Source organism: Zootermopsis nevadensis, unplaced genomic scaffold (assembly GCF_977971745.1).
Source record: "Zootermopsis nevadensis isolate Lab colony 2312 unplaced genomic scaffold, Znev_1.0 Znev_ptg000073l, whole genome shotgun sequence".
In the NCBI taxonomy this organism is placed as follows: domain Eukaryota; kingdom Metazoa; phylum Arthropoda; class Insecta; order Blattodea; family Termopsidae; genus Zootermopsis; species Zootermopsis nevadensis.
In genome coordinates, this window is record NW_028259204.1 from 49,252 (window position 1) to 71,016 (window position 21,765).

The 21,765-nt window shown below is 38.7% G+C and overlaps 1 protein-coding gene across 4 annotated transcripts; it reads left to right on the forward strand.

The window, feature by feature from the left end:
• The first annotated feature begins 6,160 nt into the window (after positions 1-6,160).
• LOC147871047 (uncharacterized) lies at positions 6,161-21,685 on the forward strand. 4 transcript variants are annotated; one of them, XM_087341418.1, is made up of 10 exons: positions 6,228-6,302; positions 7,424-7,484; positions 9,436-9,581; positions 12,951-13,061; positions 13,474-13,572; positions 14,908-15,006; positions 15,483-15,581; positions 16,559-16,756; positions 18,419-18,514; positions 19,430-21,685. In XM_087341418.1, the coding sequence occupies exons 3-10, from the start codon at positions 9,555-9,557 to the stop codon at positions 19,640-19,642; spliced, it is 942 nt and encodes a 313-aa protein (XP_087197544.1). In that variant the 5' UTR covers positions 6,228-6,302; positions 7,424-7,484; positions 9,436-9,554; the 3' UTR covers positions 19,643-21,685. The 4 variants fall into 4 exon arrangements, with proteins under 4 accessions (XP_087197547.1, XP_087197544.1, XP_087197545.1 ...); XM_087341419.1 differs by having other exon boundaries at positions 16,559-16,726; XM_087341420.1 differs by having other exon boundaries at positions 16,559-16,708.
• The last annotated feature ends 80 nt before the right edge of the window (positions 21,686-21,765 follow it).

The window sequence follows — 21,765 nt, forward strand, 5'->3', positions numbered from 1 at the left end:
TACTAAGAAATTACTTAATATATCTCAGAGCAGTGCTTTGATTCAGATTAACTGTAAATTGGTATGCTGCACACTGACTACATCTTGTCTTAAATATGTCAGTATCATTAACAATTAGAATGTCTTGTCTTGTAGAATATTCCTGCCACCGGGTATAAACCCATTTGCAGTCAATAATAAATACATGATGAAACTCAATGGGCACAAATCCAGTATTTCAGTACAGCCCCTGCATTGTAACTTGCATACCCACAGTCAACGTCTTTACTACAGTGATAACCTGAAAGTTGATATTGTTAACCTCTACAGTTAGGCAACACTATGCAGAGTCAAACAACTAGTTTTGTATCAACCCTGATTATGGAGACTATATGAACATTTCCAAAATGTTGGTAAAAACTTGCTGTATGGGATCACAACCCAGAAGATCACAATTGGCATTGCCTTAAATAGCTTTTTCTTTGTCATTGTTCATATGGAATGAGCTGTGACTAGTTAAGGGCTGGACAACTGAAATTTTGTCCTCTAGCCTCTGCATCCAGACTCGTATCCAATGGGTACTGGGGTCCCTTCCTCGGAGTGTGGTGTGACTGGGTCGTGATGCTGACCACTCACCCTCATCTAGTGCTGAGGTCAAGAATTAGGAGCTATACCTCCACTTCCCACAAACAACCTACATGGCGTATAATGGGATGGCTTTACCTTTATTGTGCATGTGGAATGTTATTACCATGCAGTCTTTTCCTCATTTAACACTTCAGAGACAGGGAAATCAGTCTCCAGCATTTCACTGGAAGGAAGCAAAGAAGGCCCATATGTGTCTCTGCGTTGCTTAGTGAGCATTTTGTGGAGTGTCATTGATACCACGACAGAAGATCTTTTGTTTTTAGTGCCAAATAGACCTCTGCAACAGGAAACCTTTGTCTTGCCTTTTGGTGGTCTGATAAGGGATGGTTATTTTCATATGAAGAGAGAATGGCTTCCTGAAGAAACTCCACAGCTATTGCAATACCCTCCAGAATACCAGAGTGACCAAGAAACCGACTGTGGTTCCTCCCAATAGGAGGCCCATCAGGTGGTCTGTGAATTTCTGTAGTTCACCTACTCCTTGTGCTCTCCCTTGAGATTAAAGATGATATGCGTATGACATGATAAAGATGGTTCTGAGACACCATCCATTTATATCACATGGATTAAAATCTATTATTTCCTGCATTCTATTGCTGAGGAAGGTGAACCTTTCTCCTTGATTTAATATTTGTAAATTTTTGGATTCTGGGTATTCCAGTAGTGCTCTAGGATTGGTGACCAAACTTCTCTATGTTACTTGTTGTGATTAATAAGGCCATTTGCCTTTCCCTGCAGTAGTTAATTATGTCTGCCAACATAGACAGCAGCAGTTTGATTGAGTCACAGAGCAAGTATGCATAACACCCTTGCCATTGGTGTTGAGTCAGGTATATAAATGGATCTTCCTATAGAAGTACAGTAAATATCATGGCTGCTGTGTCAGAGATATACTTGTATGCTCTGCAGTCAATTCTTCACTGAGTTTATGAGTGCCCAGTTTGCTGTGATGCTAGTTAATCTGTAGGAAGGAGAGCCCCATTCTCAGATAACTAAGAAGGAGCCACCGACCCCCTTTGTCCATGCCTCTGAACAGCATAAATACCATCATTGTACACTCTCAAAGCTAGGTAAGTGGACCCCTTTTGGGGAACTTGTCTGTGCCTATCCTCAGACTTGAATTCTGCTGTCGTAATCTCATAAACGACCGCCACAGTGGTCTAGTGGTCAGAACACTAGCCTTGTAATCCTGGGGTCCCGGGTTCAATTCCCGGTGGTGCTCAGATTTATAACTTGTGTTGGGCAAGACCGTGGTCTAGGTATCACGAAGTTTTCCTCCGGGGGCTTCCCCGGTTTCTCCGTGGCATCCCAACAATTACTCTATTCACACACAGAAGAAGGCAATGGCAAACCACTTCTGGATCATCTGCCAAGAACGTATATGAACAGGTCCCAGTCCGAGAAAAGGATGGAAGGATCCTGTTCATATGGACCTGTCGTCAGACAGAACACTAATAATAATAATAAAAAAAATCTCATAAACATGGTAGCCATCTGCACTGGTTTCCCAGGGATCTATGCCACAAATTTTTCTGAGTTCTGAAATTGATCCAGTCTTCACAACTCTCAGTCTGACTCTCTCCCAGTGACTTATCCGTGAAATTACGCCTCAGAGCCATTCCTTAGCTCATTCAAGAACACACATAAGTGTGCTGCTGCTCAAGATAGGTAGGTGTCATGCCTTTCTCTTCAGGAAACACATCAGTTTCCCTCTCCGCACTCTACACCGTCGACCGTGAACTTCCACAGTGATGCCCATGTCCTGATGACCACCATACCTGAGCATAGCCGGTGGATCCATGGCTGCTGACAGCTGGATATCTCCGGCTTCCCTCTGCAATTTACTGACTTGAACAGCAGAGCCCCCATCATTGGTCCCAGGCTGAATCAGCAACAGAGTTTTTCAGTCGAGGCCCTCAACCTTCTTGAGGAAACCTTTCCTCTTTCTGCCCCTCTTATAATGCAAGCCAGCCTGATTATTCTTCTTGATGGTCAGGTTCGAGATACCTGTTTTAGCCTCACCCTCAGCCAGACCCTTCACCAGAGCTCCTAAGAGATTTTGCCACTTCTCTGCATGAGGAGAGGATAACCATGTTTACAAATTTGAGAACCCTGATAGGTTGTTATAATGGCATGCATTATTATGTTTTGCAGAAGTCCAGCTCGAGTTCCAGAGATTCCGATCCCTATCGAACTTAGAGCCCCGGCTTGCAAGAGCTTTGAAAGAACTGAGAGTCGTGGAGGAGGCAACTTGCCTGTTAGAACTTGCTTCTGATGATCCAGAAGGGATTGAAGGACAACTTAAGCGTTGCACGGTATGAAAACAGAAAATTGTGATACAGAGCACGAGCAGATCTATATTATTATGGACATAATTATCCAAGACACTCAGTGTGTTTGTTGAAATTCATAGAGAAGCGAGGGGGACATTAATTCAAGTACCGTAATAATTCAGAGCAAGAAGATGGCTGACCGTCTTCGGAGATGTTGCGAATGTGTAGACTGGTAGATATTGACCAGTGTTTCAGAGGAGCATGCTGCCTTCATTATCATACTTATTACACTGATGATGAAGGTAGCAAACTCATGTACGTATTGCGAGAACATAGAATCTCAACTCAGAGCAGTTTCCTTTCTTGTGATGAAAACTGCGGATAAGAACAGACACATTAGTGCTGTTCCATATCCTCATTGAGTTCTTTTTAACGTTTTGTGACTCGCTAATTTTTATAGTGAGATGTGGTTTGCGCCCCATCTCACTTTATTTCATTCATAGCAATAATTTGAGCTGCTTAATGCTAGACGAAGTTAGTACCACGACGTGTTGAAACGACAGAAGACTCGATTACTATCTCATCTTCTGATGCAATTGTACGCAGGCCACCACCATGTAAGATTAAATATTAAGATAAATTTAAAAGATACCTGAAAAAGTATAAACAATATTAATACGAGTATGTACACCCCATTTGATTTATTCAGAATTTAAGGTGCATACTTAAAAAAGTTTACCACACATATTCTAATAGTTTCACTATGTTTTAATATAATTTGTAATATACAGCTGACTTTCAAAACGCTGTGAAGTTGACTCAGCACAAATATGTTTCCAGTATATTTTTTAAACAGATTATTTTGAACCCAGATATAGTATAATGATTTTTATTTATAGTTACAGATGTAATTATCAGACATAATTTTTACTGAAGGGAGATTTAAGAGTATTTCCTTTGCTTCATCATAAAGCAGCATTTCATAAAAAGAAGTTTCTACGGACACAAGCAAAGCTTTAAAATGCCAGCCCAGTTTTTAAAAATTTGAACATGTTTCATAATTATCACAGATACTTTGAAATGTAATCTGAGGACAGGAATGTTGGGTTGAATTCCCCTTTGTATCGTCACAGATAAAAACGTGAAAATTTTTAAAGCACTGTTAAATACTGCAATTTGTATTTTGAGTCTTCTGATTCCAAGTTGCACCAACATAACTGCTATAAATTGGCTCTGATTAATCAGAGTTCAATTGGAGAGGGCATCCACATGCACCGAAGAAACGTATCGATCAGTAACAAACAAACTTCGCCAAATAATCTTTATCAGATGAACAAGAAATTGCAGTAGGAATTCAAATTAAATTATAACCTATAATAACCTTACTTAAAGCAATTAATTGTAGCACATATGAACTAAAACAAGGAAGGTTAAAAGAATCAGGCCAATTGAGGAGGGCATTTAAACACAAATTACTTACCTTACGTACATTTATGCCAGGCGCTCTCGTCTAAAACTTCTTTGCAGATTATTATTATTATTATTATTTATTATTGACTGCAAATGGGTTTATACCCGGTGGCAGTGTCCTACAATAACATACAAAACAATGAGACAGAACAGAACAATGAGATACATCAACACAATGAGACAGAACAAAACAATAAACAAAAGGACACAACAAAAACAATAAGACACAATAAACAATGAGATACATCAACACAGAGACAGAACAAAACAATAAACAAAAGGACACAACAAAACAATATGACACCCAAACAATGGGATACATCAACACAATGAGACACAACAAAACAATAAACAAAGGACACAACAAAAACAATAAGACACAATAAACAATGAGATACATCAACACAGAGACAGAACAAAACAATAAACAAAAGGACACAACAAAAACAATATGACACACAAACAATGGGATACATCAACACAATGAGACACAACAAAATAATAAACAAAGGACACAACAAAAACCATAAGACACAACATACAATGAGATACATCAACAGAGACAGAACAAAACAATAAAAAAGGACACAACAAAAACAACACATCCCACTCAAAATCAACCAACTCATAAATTACAAAACCATCCAACCTCAAGTACTTAACTTAAAAAAAAGAACTTAATACCACCTAGACATAAGACAATAACTGTAATGTATTACAAACGTCATGAACTGATGCACTCACACAACAATACAATGAGACACAACAATACAACATACCACACTCAAAATAAAACATCTGACACACAATAAAAAAACACACATCCACTAATTAATCACAATACTTAAGAGTAGAATATAAAGTCCGCTCTCAGTACATGAAAATTTTATCCCAAAGAACTACAGCCCTTCATCACTTGGAGACTAAGACACTTCACTTCACTTATCACCATTTATTCCCAACTTAATAACCCTTAGCTTGTAACTACTTTTCTGACCCTCTTTCTAAAGGTGCCTAATTTACAGGGGAAAGACTCTAGCACGCCTGGAGGTAATTGGTTCCAGCTTCTTATGGTCCTATTTACAAAGGAATATTTGCCTACATCCGTTCTTTGTTTCCTAGTCCTAATTTTCCGAGTATGATCGTCCCTGCCCAGGTAGCATGGCTTTAATAATCTATCCTCTATCATTTTCCAAGCCCGGCCCCCCGTGTATGCTTTGAAAAGGGCGCACATTCGGGCTATCAATCTACGCTGTGCCAATGTTTCCCAACCAGATTCGTTCGTGAAATTAGCAAATTTAGCCGCTCTCTTCTGCACCCGATTTAGTGCTCTTACCTGTCCTTCCCTGTAAGGGTCCCAACACACAGCTCCATATTCAAGTATCGGTCTCACTAGCGACGTATAAGCTAAACGTTTCGTATTGTTATTTCCCTTTTTTAGTATACGCATTACGAAATGGAGAGCCTTCCATGCTTTAATTAGTGTATAATTCACATGATCTGCCCAGCTCAGATCACTGCGAATAAGTATTCCTAAGTACTTAAAGCTATTTGCCTCTGGAATTAATTGATCCCCAAAAAAGTAACTCAGCTTATCCTTCACCCTAGCTCTATTGAAGCTGACTGCTTTACTTTTACCTGGATTTATCTTCATTTCATTTTCTACCGCCCATTCCCATAATCTATTCATATCTGTCTGTAACTTATCAATGTCACTACTATCCATTATTTTCCTGTATACTATACAATCATCAGCGAAAAGCCGTATATTTGAATCAATGTTTTTCCAGCAAGCAAACACCGGTCAATGATCGACGATAGAAGACGGATTACCAACCACAGATCGTATATCAATTGCGAAGTGCTCATCCTGCCATCTATGATCAATGTAGAAACAACATAATGATGCAGAGATGCCGGTAGATGAACGAGGTATTTAAACAGAATCACCAAAGATAAAACTAAGGAAAGCTGTTCGTATAGTTGTGCATAAGAAGCATTTCTCACTCTTTTGTCACAGTGTTCACATGATTGAATGCTTTGTTGGGGGGGGGGGGCAATAGTTTTTGGGTTTCGATTACTGCATGAAACATTACCGTAAAATGTGAACTGCCATGGAGCAAATGTTTGATGGATATGGTCCCACAAGTAAAGGAATAGGACTTCTTTCAAAAATGGCTTGCACTATATTAGTTTTATAATTACAATTTCTTAGACACCTGCAATCTATGTTCCTCCCTCAGAGAGAGAGACAACGGGCAAAATTATTGTTTTGTACATATTGATCTTTAGTCTCTCAGAAATCAGACGGGAAGTCGAAATATTTCGAACTGAAAATTGTCGAGCATTTCCAGAATATGGTCGCCTCCTGATTTCCTCATGAGTATCATTCCGATTTATTATTGTTGCTCCCAAATATTTAAAATTTGTCACGCTTTTAATGGAATGGAATCAAAGAGCAGGATAAAACCACATCTTACATATTTTTCATTTACACTGACTGTGAAAATGCTCCTGTACTGTCTATAACATAATCTTGTGTCATTTTGCCTCTCATTTATCATTCTGACATCAAAATAAAACAATAAAATATGCAGGTCTGTTATTTCTCCTACCCAATTTAGGGATTCCCCTGTTGTTCCGCTCTGTTCGTTTCTTTGAGCAACAGAAATGCCTGAAGGATTTCTAAATTGACTTCCACTGATGGAACAATCTGAATGACAATAAGAAAACAATTTCATAGATACACGTCATGTAACAGATATTAATAACCAGTAAAACTATTTTACCTCTGCACCTCTTACTGCTCTTATTTCAAATAATTCATTTAACGTACATACAGGAGGCAAATTTGTTATCTTCAGATCTAATACCAGGGCTAGGAAAAATCAGTTGAAAGATTTACTATAAATGAGAAAGTAAATCAAAATGTTTCTCATTTATGGTGGCATAGAAGAGAAATTTACTGTCATGTCGGTCAATCTCATCTTAATTTCCGCTTTGAAAATTCAATTTTGTTTTCCAAAATGCAAGATTGTGGTCTGTGTTTTCAGAGGAAGTGATCCTTGCTGAGGAAAGGGCCACAGAAGAGGGAAAAAATGCACTTGATTGAAGGTGAGTTCAAAACAAATGCACGTTACATTAGTTTTGGTTTTGTAATTATGAAAAAATAAATATTGTAGATGGGTGATTTTCTTTCCAAACACTTCGCAACAACAAAAAATTGTTTGCGTATTAACAACTGCATTATTATCCTGAGTATCTTAGGTTCTCCTTACTTCCACAAATTGTATATCTTATATGTCAACAGAGCTCTTCAGCATCATAATTGTCACACTTGCTTATATGTTTTATAATCACAAAGTAACGTGCGTGTTACACCTTGTGACCGCGCGTTCTGGGTTCGAGTCCCGGTGAGGCACAAATAAAAATAAATTGGAAACAAGTAATAAAGATTTACGAGTTTCACTTGTTACGACTGTAAAGGAAAGAATTATCGCACCGTGTGACCCCCAAAATTCTTGCAGGGGGCACCCGCCGGCTAAAGGTTTTTTTTAATGGTCCACGTGAGCTAGGGCATCATTACTGCCCAAATACATCATTTTTTGTGAAAGTTAAGGGGGAAGTCCTATGACTAAAGGACAGGAAAGTTTTCTTGTGAGGACACTCTTTTCTGGAATTCAGAGGAAGCAACATCCTAAATTGTTTTGTAGCTCGATTCGGCCAGTGGATGTGAATCGTAAAAGAAATAAATTGTGCTTGCAAAAAACTACGCACTTCAGTCTCGAAGCCATTACCGAAACCTTCAGCTTATACACCTCCATGTAATATTCCCTGAGAAAAGTTCCATGCCTACATGAGCAGAAATCCCGAATTACATCACATACGACAAGGATCGACAAGACTGCAACCGAGCCGGGCAACTCCAACAGCAGACGGGAGTGGGACGGTTACAACCTGTTATACGAAACAAGCTTGATTCTTATTTTGACTGACAAATTTTAAGTTTGTCATCTTACTTAAGTATTTGGGTTTGAGTTAAAACAAATTGGACCTGTGCACATATCTAATTATCACTTTAATATCAGTTTGTTTACATTTTGAATATGTTCCTTATAAATATTGTATGACGTGATCTGAAAACCATTTCTCTTTTAATAAGACCAGTGAAAGTATACATTTGTTACGATATATTGCATTTGTTTCACCATCGACAATTATATCGAAGTTACAGAACGTTACTCCACAAGAAAATATGATGTGTTTATTTCTGGTAGTTGTTTGAAGATGATACAGAATGAAATTTGAAAGGTTTCAACAAGTCAGATCTCTACCCCTTCTGCCATGTGCCATTGGCGTCAGTTCCTTTGTTACTCCAGAAGGGTTGGTGAAGTCTCTCAGGCTTACCCTGTTATATTCTTTTGGGGGGTATTCAAAGAAATGTGTCTACAATTTCACAGTTGTCATCAGAATTTACTGAAATGAAGGAACAGATATGTAGTATTTGTGCAGACATTTGAATATGTATCCTGTCACTAGAGGTGCCCACGTATGGGAACAATTTCAAATTTTCATGTTCCAGAAATTTAAATTAAAATTAGTATTTCTCAAGAGAATGGCATAGCAGGTGCAATTGGACTTTGTTATAGAGAACTTGCCAGATGAAATGAAATGCTACCATCAGGACTTTGCTCTCTTTGTCGAATCAAAATTGAGGTTAAGTCATTATTCTTTGTTTATTGTCATTAACATGTAATTTTCAGACTTTGCTTGCAGGACTGAATTTTGAACTTTTTCTCCCAGTGATTTAAAGCTGTTTTATATTTAAGTATATCAGGTGTGACAGATCATAAGATTCTACTGCATTTCTTGTCATTAAGAGTTAAACTCTTGTTACAGTATTGTAGTTTATTTATTAACTAAAATCTAAATTGCATTATAATAATTAAATCAATTTGAATTTTGGTTGATCTGAATACAGTATACGCTTACAGACACAAATTAGTGATCCGTAAACGTGGATTTAATCGTGTTTGTTCATTTTATAAATTTATACTTATCGCAGGTGCTGGGAACTCTTTGGTCACGAAATAGATATGACGAGTGAGTTTATTAAGAAATCGCTTGCAATGTCCGAGCGGAATGAGTATGGGATCCATGACTTACTTTTATACTACCTAAAACATGAGCTGTCAGATGAAGACAACGAAGGTTTGTAATTACACAGGCAATTTTACACGCGTATTCTTAAATCTACTGAATTTGAATCGCCGTGAATATGAGGAATAGACACATTGAAGGTAGGATTCAGCTCCACACGTAGCAGATGGATTTTAAGGGGAAAAAAAAATATAACTGGATTTAAGTTCTGCATGCTACCCTATAATTCCAGGCATTTACTTAAGACTACAGACACATTTGTTTATTCCTACCCATCAATTTCACACACAGAATCAACATAATTCGCTGGGACGATACGCTACAGACTTGTTTATAATTAATAATCTTCATTGATAGAAAGGGGATCTGGGGGTAGCTGAGTCAGTATAGACTTGATCCCCAACATGGACAAAGGGTTTTTCCTCCTCCGAGGGCTGCCTGCCCCTATCTAGTGTCGAGGTTAACGCCAAGTGCCTACATGGTGTGTAGTGGGGCATAAGAATGATAATAATACAAAAATAAAAGTTGCTTATTTAAACATGGACTTTCATGGTTTTTCTCCAAATTTTCTTTTTACTATCGATAATTATTTTCATAACTCATTCAATTAAATCAGTCGAAGCGGTATAATTTTTAGATAATATTTCCATAAAGACTAATTAATTACAGAATGTATTCTGGCCAGAGAACAATAATTTTGATTTGTTCATTAAATTTCTTCTATTCTACCTGAGCATTTGTGGGTATCTAAGGTTATGTTTGTCCCTAAAGTTTGGGACTGAAAAATGTAGTCCGACTGATATTACGCAGTGATGAGCCTGGCCACTATTAAAAAAATTGTTGCCTGCTCGCAGTAAGTCGAGAAAAGTTTGTAATAAATTCTGTGAAATATAAATTGTTTCGCACTAAGATATATTTCATATTCATGTAAGCAGTTTGATATACTTGATTACTTTTTATACTTGGATGAAGTATTTTAGATTATTTCTCTTATCACGGAAGCGTACCGTGCTTATTTTAAAGTGTTAATTATTTTAGTGAAATATATTAAGTTGTCAACACTCCTTAATGGAAATTGGAAAAGCGATGATTATAATAACAGAATTAAAATCCCTATGTAGACGACAGTATGATTGTTTATTGCACAGCTCGGATCATTGTAAACCCTCTCGGCTCTTGTATTCTTCCCTTTTCATTTGTATTTTAAGTTATTAGTCGTTCGCTCAGACATGAGCTGTGGATATGCACGTAAGGGAGGGTACTGACGCTGTCTCCTAGTGATAGTGGGGAACGGAGGAGAACACCTTTCTCTGTACTACTGAACACAAAAACATCAATGCAGACTGAATTACTTACAGCGGCTGAAGATATTTTACAAAGCTTCTATTCCACATAATTCCCCATCATCTTCTTCCTCCCTCTCCTCTCCCTCACTACTGCTACAACTGTTGGTATCACTGCCATCTTGTAAATTAACTGTAATTTGTTCCGAAATGTCGTCAAGAACAGGTTCCAACCGCAAGTAATTCTGTTCGCACTGACGGGATTTGTTGCACCTCGAGGTCCATTCTTCCTTTGTGATGCTACTAAACTTTTCCTCAGCTAGTTTCATAGCATCATCTAGACGGAAACTGACATTCTTTCTGGCGACATATTCTTTGACCAATCCCCATATCAGTTCAATCGGATTCAGATCTGGATGATATGGCGGCAAGCGAAGGGCAGAGTGGCCATGTTCAGACAGTAGAGCGTCAATTTTGAATGTTTTGAATCGTGGCTTACGCAGTTTAATTAGAGAATACAATTCGGGCTTACACATTCCGTCACTGAAAGGAATGCTACGATCTGAAAGCCAGTCGATCATAGCACTTTTTCGAGATGAAGAAGTTGGAGCCGGATTAAGTTGTACGTTATGGTAAGCTGCATTGTCCACTACCAATACCGAATTTGGTGGAAGGTTTGGAATTAACTTCGTTTTGAGCCATCTTTCATAGTTGTCAAAATTCATATCATGATGATAATCTCCAGATTTTGTCCCCGATTTAAACATTAACAAAGCATTTGGAATGAAGCCATTTTCATTGCCAGCGTGTACGATGATGACTCGCTGTCCTTTGGAGACGGGTGCAAGTAGACCTGCATTTGTACCATCACCCCAGGCATGTCCTTTCGTGTGTGAGGAGTGAATGTACGTTTCGTCCATGTAGATAATAGGTCGCCCCTCATTTCTGTAATGACTTATATTTCTCAAATAAGACAGTCTTGCTGCACGAATATCATCCTTTTCGATGAGAACTTTCCTATTACTTTCCGATTTCCTCCACCTGAAGCCTAAATTTTTAATTATTTTCCAAAGAGCCCACTTCCCGCCACTGAAGTTTATCTTTTTCTTAATTACTGCCAACAACGATTTTAAAGTAGGACGCTCGCCTTGTGTAGTGTGAAATTCGTTAATCGTTCTTCGAATTACGCAATTGTCAAAATCATCTACATCTGTTTTAATTTTCCTTCTTGGCCGTTTCTTGTGAGGTGTGCTGAATTCTTTTCCCACTCGTTTATTATGTTCGTACTCTTTCAGAATGCGTTTCAGAGTACTTATGGACACACCAGTAGCTTCAGAAACACGATTTTGTATTTGATTAACGTTAATCACATTGCCGCTGTCCGCTTCTTTCTTCATAAAACTGTAAACACTTATCACCATTTCTCTACTATGGCTGTGTATTACTTTACGTCCCCCTATTTTCTTTACACCTCTGCCCACGCTTTGCATTCTGTTCGTGCTGAGTAGAAACAGCGATGAATATGAAATGCCTATTAAAAATGGGTCAATGTTTTTGAAATGGAATTTACCACACGAAGTGAACTCGGTCGCTTCTGCCTTGTAACTGAGCTCTGAGTTCACCCCATCCACTGTTCGGGGTGGAAATGCACTGCACATCTCAAGGCCATAGCTCATGTCCCAGCAAACAGCCTATACATGTGTGTATCCCCTTTGATTATGATTTTGTTTTCATTGAAGAACTCGCAATCTGGTCGAAAACATTTCTTTGCCTCATTGCGAACTGTCCGTCCAGAAAAGCCATTCCTCTTTGTTTCACTGACGTCATCTTGTTTTACGTTTTACGGCGTCTGTGCACAAATTTCACTCTGAAGGCCTTGCCTTACTTTTCTTATATTTTTTTTCTTCAAAAAACGGGACTTGGGTTGTCTTCGTTGCAGACTGAATCAGTACAAAATCGCGTATTAAAATGTCCTGTGTTTCGCTTGTTCCAAGTGCCTTGCTGTGTTTCGTTAACTGATCGGGAATTTCAGTGACATTTAGCACCAGGGATTGAACGGGAAATGCAAGTAGACCGAAAATACGTGTAACATATTGACCAGTCGAGCGACTTTCATCTTCATGCGATTCTTTTGCAGAAGGAGACGCCGTCCGACGTGCAGCTTCACCTGGCGGCTATCCAGGGTGACGTACAGCTCTTGGGGCGCGTTCTGGACAGCGGCAAGGTGCACGTCGACAGCAGGGACAAGGTACGTATCGCTGTGCCAGGCGCGTCGCGTCGTACGTGCGAGTAGGATCAGAAAATGCCTTGCTATTTTCCAGTAGCTGATGAGCCTGTGTTGGCTCAAGCCCTCTGATGTTGTCTGAATTAAACTCGTTCATGTGCGTCACTGATCGCGAAGGTCGTAGTCCACACAACACCAGTTAAATTCTGGTCTGTGTCAAGGTCGCAGATCGCACAACAGAAGAACGGTCTAATTCTCTATTACGACGTAGAAATGTCTATTATAGTAAGGGCACGTGAACTGTGCTTGGTGCATTCGGTGGAAATGAACAAATGAAGGCAAAGGAAAGAGAATTAATTGTGGCTGAGCGCCACCTAATGAGTAAGTTTAGGAGGAATGGAGGTTGTAGCTACGCTTGGTGTGTGTTTTTACTCAGGATGGCATGACGCCCCTCATCCTCGCAGCTGCCAGTGGCCATGTGGACTGTGTGGTGGAACTGCTGGATCAGGGGGCTGACCCCAAGGCCAGGAGAGTAGTAAGTACCATAAAGGACCTGACTTGTGAATTGTCGGGTGGAATGTGACCATTCTTTTCTGCTGACCCCAAAGGTGTCCATTCTGCTGCAAGGATTTAGAGGACCTCTACAACAGAAGCAGAGCTAAGACTTGTTTTGGCCTGAGCATCAAGTCACTTGTGGACACACGTGAATTTCTAAAATAATTTAAGTTCTGTTGGAAAGTTTTTTAAGTCGATGCAATTCAATATTCAGTGAAAATTTAAATATCGCACTGTATGTATGGTGACAATGTGCAGTGACCATGCATTAAGTAAAGAGTCCATTGATCTGAAAGAGCTGGAACTGTTTCAGAGAGTTATCATGTGCAAGATTTATCTCAGGGAGGTTATACATTTAATTATAAGAGGATGAAAGAAAATGTAATTGTGCATTTAGGTTGACAGTCTATCTGCACAACTATTCTTGATTATAGTTTCAATGCTTTTTAAGAATCCACCAGATGTTTCGACCTTAGTTTGTCATCTTCACTCGGTTCTCTTTACGTGTTGGAAATTAATCGGTTTGACTACACATTTTCTGTTGTTGACTTCGTCATGTATTGGACTGGGTCTTAGGAAGCTTATGTCTTTTAGTAAAGTGGAATCTGTAGGTGTGGTTACCAGTGTTAAAGTTGTAGCTATATAATGTTGGATGTTCTAAAACTAATATTGATTCCTTTGTTTTATTAAGAGTTTTGTGATTTTTCTGGTCTGCTGTCCCATATAAGTAAATGTAGCTCATTTTTAGGCCTGTATGTTACCATCCTACGTAACCCCCCCAACCACCTAGCTCTTCCCCTCAACATCAACCAACCTCTTCAGTTAAGCCAAGTTTTCCACCGGTAACTACGCCCGCATAGTCCGCTCTTCTAAAAGAGGCAAGCTGTTTAAGACATACTCCATCACTTGGCGAAGTTAACAACAGAATAAATTAGCAGTAAAATCTAATAATTTTGAACACTTAAAGAGAACCACCTGAAGATGACCAGTGAAGGTAGAAGCATGCAGTGGATTCTAAGTAAACATTGAAACTATAATCATGAATCGTTGTGTAGACAAATTGTCAATCTGACGTTCAATACGCAATACGATGCATCCCCGAAACCTCGTGATTATGCCACTGCAAGATTTCTGTCGCCAATACATGAATAATAAAGATAATAAAGTGCACGAGGAACCTTTATGTTCCGAAATAGAACTTTTCAAAGAATTATCAATTGCCCTTTGGAGTTAGTGAATACATGCAAATTGTGAGACTACTGCTTTAGACATTGGGGTTCGATGCAGCTGCCTGAAGGCGTTTTGTTGTGCTCAGACAGGTACCACTGCACTGTTCTTTGCTGCTCAGGGTGGCTTCCTTGACATTGTTCAAATCCTGCTGGACAGAGGTGCGCCTGTGGATTCATCAAGTATGGTGAGTGCAGACGTAAAAAATAACCTTAATTTGAAATTCTGAAACTTGCTACACATCTCCATGCAGTATAGAACACTGTATTTACCTTTGTAGACTCTGTGATCCTCTCGCATTGTGCTTAGGCACAGGGATACATTTTCTTTTTTACTTTTTACAACAGCCATGTCACCTTCCAAGCTCTTTTCAGTACTATATAACGTTTGCAGCTGAGACAGTGTCATTAAATCAATTCAGAATCAAAGTCCCTTTTCTGCCTTACAAGTGGCTAGTTTCTTGGAGATTCCTACAGAATTATGTATGCACTTTTTTAAATTTATTCCAGTCTTTCCCTCAACCACTTACATTAAACTAACCCTATGACATAATTCTATGATTTTATGCTAATATATTCAGTCCCCACTTAATTTTATGTGTGCCCAAGTACTTCCGTCAGCACTCGGTTTTCATATCACTTCAAGAGGTTTATCTGTGCGCAGGACGGCGGAACTCCGCTGTTTGTGGCCTGCCAGTGTGGTCACATGGACGTGGTCAAGGAGCTTGTCGCTCGAGGAGCGAAAGTCAACAGTCACATGAAGGTACATGTTTCCAGCCCTTGCGCTGTTTGTGCAGATAATTATCTGTATCACCTGCCTAAAAAAACATATATGAACAGGTCCCAGTCCGAGAAAAGGATGGAAGGATCCTGTTCATAATATGTCGCCAACCTCCTGTAAAGGAGACGGTGTAATAAAGAAGAAGTCAGAATTTGGGTATCAGTGCAATGTTTTGTTCCTTCACATACACTGTACTTATTTGAGGTAAAAAGTAGTTTGTAAGATCCTAGAGTTCTTTGTTTCTGCTGCAGAATACTCCTCAACAGAAAACTGTCCTATACATAAGACTTGAAAGGGCTAAAATGAAATAAATTTGGTTGAGTGTGTAAACACATCAGTATGTGGGGTTATTTGCCCCTGTCAAACAGCCACAAATGTGTGTTGATCTTCCAAAAGTAAAAATTAATTCCACATTTGACAGTCAAAAAATAATTTGATACTGCCTATCAAAATATAACTTGACTAATAGAGGCGCAGTTAAAACCTAGTCATAGTCTGCGTAAATGTAATTGTAGGAAGGGCCATAGACTGCATGGTCATAAGCTAACTTTTTTACTACGCTCATCTAATTTCTTAGCAGACATTGACTTTTAAAAGTCAGGCTGTTTTTTAAGCATGTCACTGGTATACCTAGATGGTGTACAGTAGACGTGGCACACATTGCATCATGTAAAATGGCTTTGTGATCACCATGTTGGGTTCTAATCCATAAAAACAATTTTAGTGTACTCTAGAATGATGACCGTATCTTCGGTCCATGGCCTCCTCAATTCTCCTCTTCCATTCGGTCCTCTGTTAGGTCTGTCTGTCCGAGGCTTTGATTGAGGTTTCGATTTTGAGATTTGTAATTTTATAAAACCCACATGTTAGGTTGGAATTCAAAATGAAAGTAGCTGTTAGGGAAGGTGCTACAAGACGATGCCGCTGTGATGATAAGAATGCTGTGTGTGTGCAAACAGGATCGTGCCACCCCATTGTTCATTGCATCGCAGAATGGCCATTTCAAAATACTTTTGTTGCTGCTGGCCCACGGAGCAGTTCCAGACTCAAGGCGCACGGATGGTGCCACTCCACTGTGGATTGCAGCGCAGATGGGACATGATCATGTGGTGAGGCAACTGCTCAAGGTTGGCGCTAGTGTTGATGCTTATCGCTATGTAAGTTTTTTGTAATTAAATTTAAGTTTTTGGTGCAGATGTTGAATGGCCCGCCAGATGCCAGTGCGATGATCTGACGGTGACAAACTATTGAACTAACAACAACGTGTTGTCGTGTCTCGTTAACCGCTGACCATGAATCGGTCTATTTAAGGGCAGGATGAGAATATGTAAGAACCTCTAGCGTCCTTGCTCTTTAAGAACATCGTTTTTAAGTTTCACTTTTGGATTTCAATAACATGACTTTGTTACCTTATATTTTAATATAATTAAATGAACAGAGCATACATTGACATTTTGATATGAGGTGGAATGCAGAGAAGCGTTTAGCAGAATTTAAATCCGTAAATGATCCATCACCATCTTCAACAGCCTGTATCTCTGTTTTTGTCCGGGACCATTAAGGGGAAGATGGTGGCCAGTCCGTACACTTAAAAATAGTAATTTGTTTTATTTCCACAGAATTAGAAATATGATGTGTTAAAGAAAGTTGTTTCTTTAGTCTTTTATATCTTTGGCGTTATTCTCACATTTGTGTGTTATGATAATGAAGTCACTCCAAAGAAAATATGCAAATTTCAATCTACTGATTTAGTTTAATTTGGTGATGCTGTTCAGAAGTTAATTTTCATACGAATTGAAGGATCTTGAAATGACTTTTCAAAAGTTGTGTTTATTCTTAATCTGGGCTTTTCGTGAAACAAACTGTACTGGAATAATGAAAGTGCTTCTTTATTGCAACAGTATTAGGAATGTGTGTTTGTGTGTTTTTCCATTGAAGAATCTTCTATTAATCTGTACAGTACCAGGTTTTAAAATCCCTTTATCCCTTTTTGGCCTAACATAAATCCCAGTTGCACTATGCAGTGCATGTTATTTAATAAAACATATCTTTCTTAAGAACCCACTTAGAGCAATGAAATAAATTAGACATAGTTCAGGAGAATTTATGTCACCACTGGAAACCATTGCTCGAGCAATTATTCTGCAAGATTTCTTTCATTGTGAAGGAATATCACTGTATTTATATTTTCAGCTATCATTGGATTCTTATTTTGAAACATATTTTGATATTATTAATGTGTTTACCTTAAAATCTGAATGCATTGTGTAAACGTTTCTCTTCCCTCACAAGCAACTGGAGATATCTTTGTTCCTGCCATACATGCTCACAAAGATAGGTTAGACCAATTTTTCTCCCCCATACTGCCGTCTGCCATTTGAGGGTAAGTTTCTCTTGGTCCAGTTTCCGACACATAGAAACCCACAGTAAAGCAACACTGCCATTGCTTTGTGTTCCATGTGCTTTTGCTCCAGATGGGACAACTGGGATAATTTTGGATTTGGATTTTATTTCCTCTCATTGTATTCCCCTTCCATTTACGTCCCTATCTTCTGCTGCAAGGAAAAGTTGAACACTTTCTCTGATGCACAGATTTGAAGGGCTATAACTCGGATAGGAAGCATTTCTGGACCAATGTCTATATGACCTTCATTCATCCTTAGAATTAATGGAACAGGCTCCCAAAGTTTGGCCATATATTTCAGGACCATTCTGTATTTGCCTCCTCATGTCTCTTATTTGAAATATTTTAAATGTTTATACCTACATTTGAAACAGAGCTTTGCTCTGACATGTGGATATCTGCATGTGCTTTGCAGGATGGTGCCACAGCACTGTTCAAAGCCTCACACAAAGGACACTCCAGTGTTGTAGAAGAATTACTGAAGTACCAGCCATCTCTTGGACTTCTGCCTGTAAGTAGCAAAATAAACGTTGCTGAGGTTACGTGCACACAAAACATGTATATTAATAAGATATAACATCGGTGCTGTAGATTTGTATTCAGGAGGCATATGATTTCAATTTCAGTTGGACTGTCGGCTGTCCTATTGTTTTCATAATTTTCCTCAGTCTCTACAGGTGAAGATTGGGTATACACCTTCGCATAGGACATAATAATCTTTTTCCAAATCTTTACCAGTTATCATACATGATAATCGTTTTTTCATCTCATTTGGCATTATGTAGCTTGTGCATTGAAATAATGTCATTAAATTATTCATTAGTTATTCATTTCTTCTTCTTCTTCTTCTTCTTCTTCTTGGAACTACAGTTCAAAGTTGAACCTTGGCCTCTTCAATCTTTCACCCGAGGCTTAGCTTGAAGTTTCGAAACAAATCTTTGTTTTACGGATTGAGGTTGTCAGCCTCGCGTCCAACCCTCAACAATCCTGAGGGAGTGATGTTTTTCTGTCGGGGTTGTCTCCCTTAGCTGGCCGGTCCCAACTTGGACATGCACGCATTGGACTTTGTAGGAATGAATGGCATTTCCTAAGTTTTTAATGGTACATATCTGCCAGCAGGATATGTACCCTTGAGACAACATACTACCCCTTTGGCTATTCATTTAATGACCTCAATTCTTTGCTTATTTCTAGACTATGTAAACTTCTTGAGTTAGAGGGGGAACAGTTTAATTGTCACCTGCCCTTCTGTCGAGTACTGAATTGCACACAGACTGCATGAGGTCCATAAACCTGACTTCATGTGGTCCTGTTGCAAACAAGTTTTAATTCTGTGATAAACCGCCTGTAACCGAACCCTTACGATCACCAGAGATATTTGTTGTAAGAAGACAAACGCACTAAAATGTCACTTACTTTGTATCAGAATGGGGAAAGTGCTCTGCATGCAGCGGCCCTGTTTGGCCATGTTCCGATAGTGAAACGGCTGATATCTGCTGGAGCAGACCTGATGCTAAGAAATCAAGATGGAGTCACGCCGATGCAAGTTGCCCAAGAAGCCAAGCAGTATGCAGTTGTTGAGTACCTGTCCAGCTTATTGGTGGAACGAGTTAATGGGACACCCCATAAACCATCGTAGTTGGGTCTGACGTTGTGCTAAAGGTGGTGGGAATTCTTAAGTTAACAACATTCAGAATGCAAAATGCCAATATGAAGTCAGTAATGACCATTCATAGAATCGGTGTATGTTGTACTGACAAAGCTGCCACACTTCATATGGGAAAAACTGAATTACCAAACCACAGAATCAGAGACATTAGCATGTACGATGAGGCAATTAATTAGTGTCCAGTGAAATTAAGTTGGTCACAGTGATCGCACCGTCTGAGGCGTGGGCCTCGTGCTCTTGGACACTGGGATTTGTGGGTTCAAATCACACTCAAGGCACGGATGTTTGTCAGTGTCTTTCTGTGTTGTGATGTCCTGTGTGCAGGTAAAGGCCTTGTGACAGGCCGATCGCTTGTCCAAGGAGTCCTAGCAAATGTCTAACTCAGTGGTCCCCAACGCGGTGCCCCCGGGCACCATGGCTCCCACCAAGGGTTTTTTGGGTGCCCGCATTGCTACGGAAAGAGGTTATACTGAATAATGAAGGCCGTTCAACCATGAACATCATAAAATCAAAGCACAGATCTCGACTTACTGACGCCAATCTTGATGATTGTTTGTGAGTAGCAACATCATCCTACACTCCCAAATTTGAAAAACTGGCCAATCAAATGCAGCGCCAAACATCACACTAACTTCCCACTTGAGTAATAATAATAATAATTGTACTTATAAAAGTACGTATTTTTGTTTGCATGGTTTCTTGTATCATTAAACGTGTTGTTTTGTGTATTATTTGGTGTCCATATCTTATTTGTCCAGAGAAAGGAAAATTTGGCTTTGTTAATTGGTTGGTGCCCGCCACGATCTCATAAACTCTCAAATGTGCCCTTAGGCACAAAAAGGTTGGGAACCACTGGTCTAACTGATTACTGAAACCTTTTAAAAATAGAGGCCTTATGCCTCACATAGGAGTGAAAAGGGGAAAAAGAAGAAATTAATTAAAGTTGGAATGAGAGGATGGACTAATGCAATGTGAACACAACACAGCATGAGAAGGGAATTTTGCTTACCAAGTAATGTCATGGATAAACACCAGTTCTTCAAAGTGATGCAGGAGGAGTCTGGCAGTCTTTGTGTGTTGGTTAATTTGGAAAAGTCAGTGAGTCATGTTAGTTTGAAAGAAATATAAAGATATTTAATAAATAAAGGGTTTCCATGATAAAATTCACACTAATTTCAATGTGAAGTTGAAATGATGCTTGATTTAAAAATGAAATATGTTACAAAAACAGAAACTGTTTTGAGTGCCTGACTTCAGTGCACTACAGTTTTATCATGAAGTGTATATTTAGTAGGTGGACCAGGGACATTACAAGAACTCTTTGGGCCACCGGCATACTTGGAAAAGTGTTTTGTGTACTTGCCATTTTAATATAATATGCAAATGCAATATCAGAAAATGAATCTCATTTAAAATACTGTTACAATGTACTATGATGGATATATTTTGAAATACAAGTATAGATAATTTATTAATAAAGTGATCATTATTTATGTACATATTATGATAATACCATTGCTTTTAACAGAGCACAGGTCGCATATGTTGTCTCAGACTGTACAAATTCTATAATCATGTATATTGTGATTGTCATCTTGATTAGCAACACCAGTTTATTTCATTAAAATTATGGATTTATAAATATTAAGGACAGCAGTGTGGAAACAAAATGCAAAATATACAGTTTATAAAACTGAGGTTAGGTCAAATCTCATGGGGCCACATCGTTGGAAATTACAAAGGTAATGTGTCATACCACCACATTTTAAATGGAACCGGTAGTATCAATACCCCTATAAAGGCATTAAATAGCTGTTTTTTCTTTCTTTCACATTTTGACCTGAAATAATTATGAATGATATCATTAAAATCAATATTTTCAAAAATGTGATTTTCAGTTTACAAATCTTGTACATGTGCACAAATCTTGTAGAATTATTATATTAGTCTGTGGTTTTGGGGTAAATGCAGATGATTCATAAACAACAGAAAATAAATGAGGAAGTTTACGTATATGCTGTGTTTGTTTATAATGTCATTTCAAGTGTAGAATCTAAATTTTTGTGGCTTTCATGGTAACTTCTATTCAGTTT

Coding starts and splice junctions, on each gene's coding strand:
- LOC147871047 (XM_087341418.1), top strand. CDS start 9,555: ATGAGCTGTCAGATGAAGACAACGAAG. Junction 13,062..13,473: donor ACGTCGACAGCAGGGACAAG/GTACGTATCGCT, acceptor GTTTTTACTCAG/GATGGCATGACGCCCCTCAT. Junction 18,515..19,429: donor CATCTCTTGGACTTCTGCCT/GTAAGTAGCAAA, acceptor ACTTTGTATCAG/AATGGGGAAAGTGCTCTGCA.